The 6,326-nt window shown below is 42.7% G+C and overlaps 2 protein-coding genes across 2 annotated transcripts in view; both read left to right on the top strand.

Moving 5' to 3' along the window:
- Window positions 1–748, top strand: part of LOC107660568 (uncharacterized) — a 13,969-nt gene extending 13,221 nt beyond the window's left edge. The window contains exon 3 of the mRNA XM_016449890.1: window positions 565–748. Coding sequence (XP_016305376.1) covers window positions 565–748 — 184 coding nt within the window. The remainder of the gene's footprint in view (window positions 1–564) is intronic.
- A 2,367-nt stretch (window positions 749–3,115) lies between these two features.
- LOC107660567 (brain-enriched guanylate kinase-associated protein-like) lies at window positions 3,116–5,928 on the top strand. The gene is made up of 3 exons (XM_016449889.1): window positions 3,116–3,274; window positions 3,866–3,949; window positions 4,798–5,928. The coding sequence occupies exons 1-3, from the start codon at window positions 3,116–3,118 to the stop codon at window positions 5,926–5,928; spliced, it is 1,374 nt and encodes a 457-aa protein (XP_016305375.1).
- Window positions 5,929–6,326: the final 398 nt, after the last annotated feature.

Raw genomic sequence — 6,326 nt, 5'->3', positions numbered from 1 at the left:
TATATATATATATATATATACACACACACACACACACACACACACACACACACACACACACACACACACACAGTTACAGTCCATCGCTCTCTTCTAACCCTCATCACTAGTCTCTTATTTGGGTCAGAGTAAATTACTAAAGTGAAATACTTCAGTAAAACAGAACAATAACATTGCTAGTAAAACATTAGAGTGTAGAGTTTTTAGCTTTCACAGCTGAATGTGAAAGATTTTTTTACAGCTGAATGTGACATAAATGCACTGAAATCAGATTGAGTGAACGCTGCTCCATCATAATTATTTATCTTTCATTTTATGATTTTGAAGGTCATTAAAGTACAACTCTAGTATCTCAGACTTATGGATATCCACAAGCGCATGAATAAATCATCTTTGGTGCTTTTGATCACAGAGTGTGTTTGCTGTGGAGCGAGTGAATTTGAATTGAGATTATGTTTATATAACTACATCTCAATCATTCGGAGACATATTTGGGCCCGTGGTTGAGATGCACTGTTGTTGAGGAGTAAATGAAATGATCTGCCTGTGTTTGTCTGTGTGTAGTTCACTGCAGGAGCAGAAGGAGGATCTGCGCAGACATCTCGGCTACATCACACACAAACTGCAGCAGCTGCAGAGCGAGTTCGAGTCAACGCGTCAGTATCTGGAGACGGAGCTGCGACGAGCTCAAGACCAATTCGACAAATTCACTGAGAAACTGCGCAGGTCCGAGAAACACGGTCACTGAATGAAGCAGCCGAGAATTAAATATTGTGTCTGAATGAAGTGCTTAAAGTCACCGTACAGATTTACAGTCACACACAATGATCTGAAACTAACTAGTCAAGTCAAGTCTTATTTCAGCACTTTATACAATACAGATTCAAAGCAGCTTCACAGAAATAACAAGGAAATGAGCAGAATCAATGATGGGAACTCAACAATGGAGTCAAAAAAAAAGATTCCAGTACGAGAATGACCTGGAAAAAGTTGTCCATGCCTATATTTTTTACCATTTATTTTATTGTAGTGCTCTTTATGTTGGGACTTGCCAAACATACGTTGCTCGCTTGCAGCTAGTACAAAATGCTGCTGCAAGGATGTTAATGAATGCTGGGAAAACGGATCATGTTACTCCATTGTTCTCTTCTTTAGGATGGCTACCAGTTCAATTTAGGATACAGTATAAGATTTTGATAAATGTTTTTGAGTTGATTTTTTTGAGCCCATTGGCAGATATTTGTTCTTGTTTTGATAAATTTCTATCATTCTGCATCTCCAGTAAATGTATCTGGATTTTTGAATGTTTATTTTGCCGTGACGGTCGACTGCAGCTCAGAACTCAATCTGTCTAATGATGCTGTCGAGCAATTCAGTGTTTTTCCTGAATGTGGCATTTTCTGTGTCCTCATTAGTCCAAGTTTCTTAGTGAAAATACAAATGAGACCCCAGAGACAATGTTCAAATCCTTACGACAGGCCATTCATCCACATTCAGCTCTTTCTAAACTCAGAGACGACGTCTACATTCACTCTAAAACACAGTCATCCTCTGGAAACACACTGGATGCTGTTCAAAGACACTTGAGCATCTGACTCTTCAGACCTCATCGCTTTCAGTTTTTTAGTAATTGGCTCACAGGGGATTTGACACACACACACACACACACTCACACACACACACACAGATACACACGTCATACACATTCGACACACACACCTCCACCCTGGACAACAATGTGCTGACTGCAGTCTGTGTAAGGCCATTGTCACACACACACACACACACACACACACACACACACACACACACACACACACACACACACACACACACACACAGGTTAAACTCACATGTAAAACTCTGAAAAATATTCATACAGGAGCTCAGGTGAAACATCAGCACAGGTCACATGACCATGATTGACAATTTCTGGCAACATTGTTGACGCTATTGGAAGAGAACTAACTGAGCTGGACAATGAATCACTGAATCAACAATGAACTGACTTTAACTGATAAACTTTTCTATTATGCTCTTGCATTATCAGCACACATTTTTCCTGTTTAACACTGTAAAGCTGCTTTGACACGATCTGTATTGTATAAAGCGCTATAGAAATAAAGGTGACTTGACATGACTAGATGTTGCCATAGAAACAGCATCATATAAATCACTGCAGTAATTCAGGCGTAGAGAGACGAGTGACGACGTACCTGTGATTCAGCAACAATCACTCGTTCAGTCCAGTGCTGATCTCGGATGAATGACTGCTGTCTAGAAAAGACACATGAGTGTAAGTGCATTGATGCTTTCATCAGGAAAAATCAGCTATTCATTTGAATCATCTTATTTGAGTTTGAAATATAGACAATTATGAAATACTGGTTGATTCTGGTTTATATTAAAGCTGCTTCACAGACTAAATGCTGGCGTACATCCGTCATGTGAGCGAGTGTCTGATTGTTTTAATTACATCCAGAGTCAAACAAAACGAAGTTCTTGCAGATATAAATCCTGTCGAATTAAATCCATTAATCATATGCAAATACTGCTGATACTCCACATGGTTTGTTCAATGAATGTGAGCCAAAGAAGTAAAGGGATTTCTATTTCAACAAACACACAAACAGATGCTTTGAGATGTGCTTTCTTATGAAACTCATCTGATTGATGAGCAGAAATTACAGACTGAACTGAAGCTGACTGAAATGTATTTGTAAGGCACTTTTCACAATTACATTTCCAAAGCAGCTTTACAGAAAATCTTCATGTTAAAGTTGATTATATGTTAAAGGGATAGTTAATTAAAATTCTTCCATCAATTACTCACCCTCAAGTTGATCTGAGAGTCCACACAGTTGACGGTACCCATTGATTTCCATGTATGTATTTTTGATGTATTACATTGATGTATTTACTATAGAAGTCAATGGCTACCGTCAACTGTTTGGTAACCAGCATTCTTCAAAATAACTTCTTTTGTGCTCAACAGAAGAAACTCATACAGGTTTGGTGAGAGTAAATGATGATAAAATGATCTCATTTTTGGGAGAACTAATCGCTTTAATATCTTCATGCCTTATAGTTGCATCTATCAGATTAGAGCCGGACAATGATGCAGTATAGTACTGAAGTACGTTCATGTTGGTTATTTGTGTTCCAGACTCAACGTCACGAAGAGGAGAAGAGATCTCTGAGTCGAGAGATCGTCACGCTGAAAAACCACCTGATGGAGGACAAGATCACCATCCAGAAGCTGCGAGAGGATAACGTACGTACGACAGACGCCATGCTGAACGTTTCCATCATCCACAGGCTAGTGACGCCTTCACAGCTGAAAATCTGAAATCTGATCAAAGTCGGCTCACAGGAGATGGTGTTCTGATGTTTTCAGTTGATAGTTCCTGACAGGTTTCTCTGATAATATTTATCAGCCTCTGGCGTTGAGATCTCTATGGAGCGAGTGTTTCAGGTTTGAGGAGCAGCTGCTGCTTCAGTGTCCACTTGGTTTCTCTCTAGGTTCACTAGTTAGGGTCCATTGAGCCAGAGATGGTGCCCAGATTCCCTCTCAAACGAGATGTAAAGGCTGATGGACTGGGAAGATTAACATGCTAGTTTGTGAATCATGGGTAACCATCAGAACTTTTCTTGTCAGTTTAACCCACTGTTGCCTAACTAGACTAACTATAATCAGTGTTCACATCAGCCGCATTCAGCTCAAACGAAACGAGGAAAGACATTCGTCTGCTGTCTTTGTCAGTAAATGACAGATGTGTAATATTGATGGATTGAGAGTTGTATATTGAATGATCATTTGCCAAATTAAATCATGTTAGTTTGATGGTTTGTGCTTTTCCTGCAGGATCTGTATAGGAAAGACTGTAATCTGGCGGCTCGACTGCTCCAGTGTGGAAAATCTCCTTACAGAGCGCACAAACTCTCCGAGGTATGGCTGAAGAACACACACACACACACACACACACACACACACACACACACGCACACACACACACGCCGCTGGTTTCTTTCTCAAAGGGAAACTCATCCTAAAAATAGGACAACCTTAAAGAAAGTCAGAGGCGCAACGAATCCTTTCCATTTTCATTCTGCAGTCGCAGGTTTAAAATCCATCGGTTTCATTCTGTCTCTTTCTACCGGAGGCCAGATGGGTTTCTTTGAATATAAACTCTCTCTGTTATGTTTAGTGGCAAAGAGAAATGCGCTGGATCTATTGCTTACAGAGTCTGTTTACAGACAAGCTCCATGTGCTGTTAATCACAGAGAGAACAGAGCGCTCTTCCCATAATGCAGCTCTGTTGTGTCCTTCTGATGGACTACAGAGGACGATGAGGTCGGATGAAGGTTTTCTTCATACGATTCATCATACGTGCCATTTATATCCATCAGAATAAAGGAAGTTTTATGAGCAAAGTTTCTGGGTGAATGCAATAGTTTTGCGAGCGAACGCAAGTTTCTTAGGGAACACAACAGTTTTGGGAGAGAAAGCAGACTTTCTTGAGGGAATGCAATAGTTTTGCAAGACAATGTAGAAGTTTTGCAAGCAAATGCAAGTTTCTTATGGGAATGCGACAGTTTTGGAAGAGAAAGCAAACTTTCTTGGTGGAACACAATAGTTGAGTGAGAACTATGGAATAGAGATCTCATATTTCCCTCACCATGTCCCTTTATGGGCGCTATGGAAGAACGATGCAAGTATGATTTCTTATTTCCAACACATTTCTTCTCTTGTAGTGTCTTGTCTGTATTAAGAGTTTCACTGTGTGTTTGTTTTAGCTTCCCGCTGATCTTCAGGAGCGAGTGAGCTCCCACATGCAGCGGCAGGGTCAAGGCTGGAGCGCAGCGCTGCATCACTCCTACTCAGACGCCGTTCCCACCGCCGTCATCGGCTGGGTCCTGGAGAAACCTAAGCCTGGGAGAAGCTGTCCGGTCACACGCTCGCCAAGCCCGCAAGCCCCAGAATTCCCATCCGGCACGGACAACAAAGTCCAGCGGCACACGGCGTATAAGTCGTCTGACCTGTACTGCAGCGACACGGCGCTGTACTGTCCCACCGATGAGCAGCTGCGTGACCGCTGGACGGAGAGACGGCAGAGCGCGGACCAGAGCGGACGGATCCGAGGACACACGTCCACCGACAGCAACCTGGACGACGAGAGCTTCCCTCTGCATGAAGACCCTTTCTGTGGGTTTTCCTCCAGCTGCAGCACAGCCTCGGATGAGAAGCTTCACAGTTCGTCTTTGTGCACAAACTGGTATGATGGAGACTATGAGCGCAAGAACTTATCCTCATATGGAAAGGAACGTCCAGGTTTTCCCAAGTCAAGCAGCTCCCAGCATATGGGCTCACAGAACGGCCGATCCGGAGACAGACGCGTCCTCGTCCCTGCAGACCCGACGGATGGCTGGCGGCAGATGAGCATCGAGGACATCAGCAGCTTCTCGCCCTTCAGTTTCCCAGAGCGCCACTTCACGGCCGGTCCAGCCAAGATCAAACCAGGTCCTCTTTACAGCAGCTTCCAGGAGGAAGACAACGTCTTCCGCAGGCGCGTGCCAGATCCACGATTCCCTGCGTCGGCGGGATCGAGTCCTGCGCTGAACCCGAAGATGAGTCTGAATGCGTTGAAGGCCGAGAGAGGACTGATGTTTGGCTCAAAAGGTTCGACAAGCAGCTTTTTCATGACTGGAAACGCCAAAGACAAGGAGAACGTGACTAAAGACACTTTACAGAGTCCCGGCAGTTCAGCGGAGTCACTAAACCACGATCTGGACGTCCAGAAATACAAAGATCTTAAAAACCCCGGAGCTCAGAAGATGATGCAACAGCATCAAAAGTTTGGAAACGCTGGACTCAGTCGCAAAAACAGTCTGACTAAAGCTCAGCTTTATGGAACGCTGCTTAACTAACAGTCAGTAAAACGTACTGCAGCAAAATAAAGAACAATATGTGAACATGTTTGCAAACCATTTGACTGTTGTCATGTTGAGTTTTACTGGATAGTGGAAAGAGTCTTGGTTGATTTTACATCTGAAGTGTGTGTTTCCAAAGACTTGTACTGTCTCTTCCGCCCCTCATCTGTCATTGGTCGTTCAGACAGATTGTCCCGCCCCAAACTCATCTGATTGGTTGAGTCAGAAGTTGACATTTTGGGCCACTCAAACAAACAGGTCTATGCTGTTTACATACATACAGAGAATTTACACAGTGGATTACTGTCACAATAACAGCAGCATCAAAGGAAAAAAACTGCAATTAACCAAATAAATTATCCAGGGAAAACCTTAAAATGAATTAACAAGAGAAA

The sequence above is a fragment of the Sinocyclocheilus anshuiensis genome, unplaced genomic scaffold (genome assembly GCF_001515605.1).
Source record: "Sinocyclocheilus anshuiensis isolate Anshui unplaced genomic scaffold, SAMN03320099.WGS_v1.1 scaffold1671, whole genome shotgun sequence".
Taxonomy (NCBI): Eukaryota; Metazoa; Chordata; class Actinopteri; order Cypriniformes; family Cyprinidae; genus Sinocyclocheilus; species Sinocyclocheilus anshuiensis.
The sequence above is the reverse complement of the archived record's forward strand: the minus strand, read 5'-3'. Positions and strand labels throughout refer to the sequence as shown.

Bases quoted from the DNA above. Each gene is read 5' to 3' on its own strand.
- LOC107660567 (XM_016449889.1), top strand. From the start codon at position 3,116: ATGATGCAGTATAGTACTGAAGTACGTTCATGTTGGTTATTTGTGTTC. The intron at 3,275-3,865 runs GTACGTACGACA...CTTTTCCTGCAG, and splicing joins AGAAGCTGCGAGAGGATAAC to GATCTGTATAGGAAAGACTG. The intron at 3,950-4,797 runs GTATGGCTGAAG...TGTTTGTTTTAG, and splicing joins GAGCGCACAAACTCTCCGAG to CTTCCCGCTGATCTTCAGGA.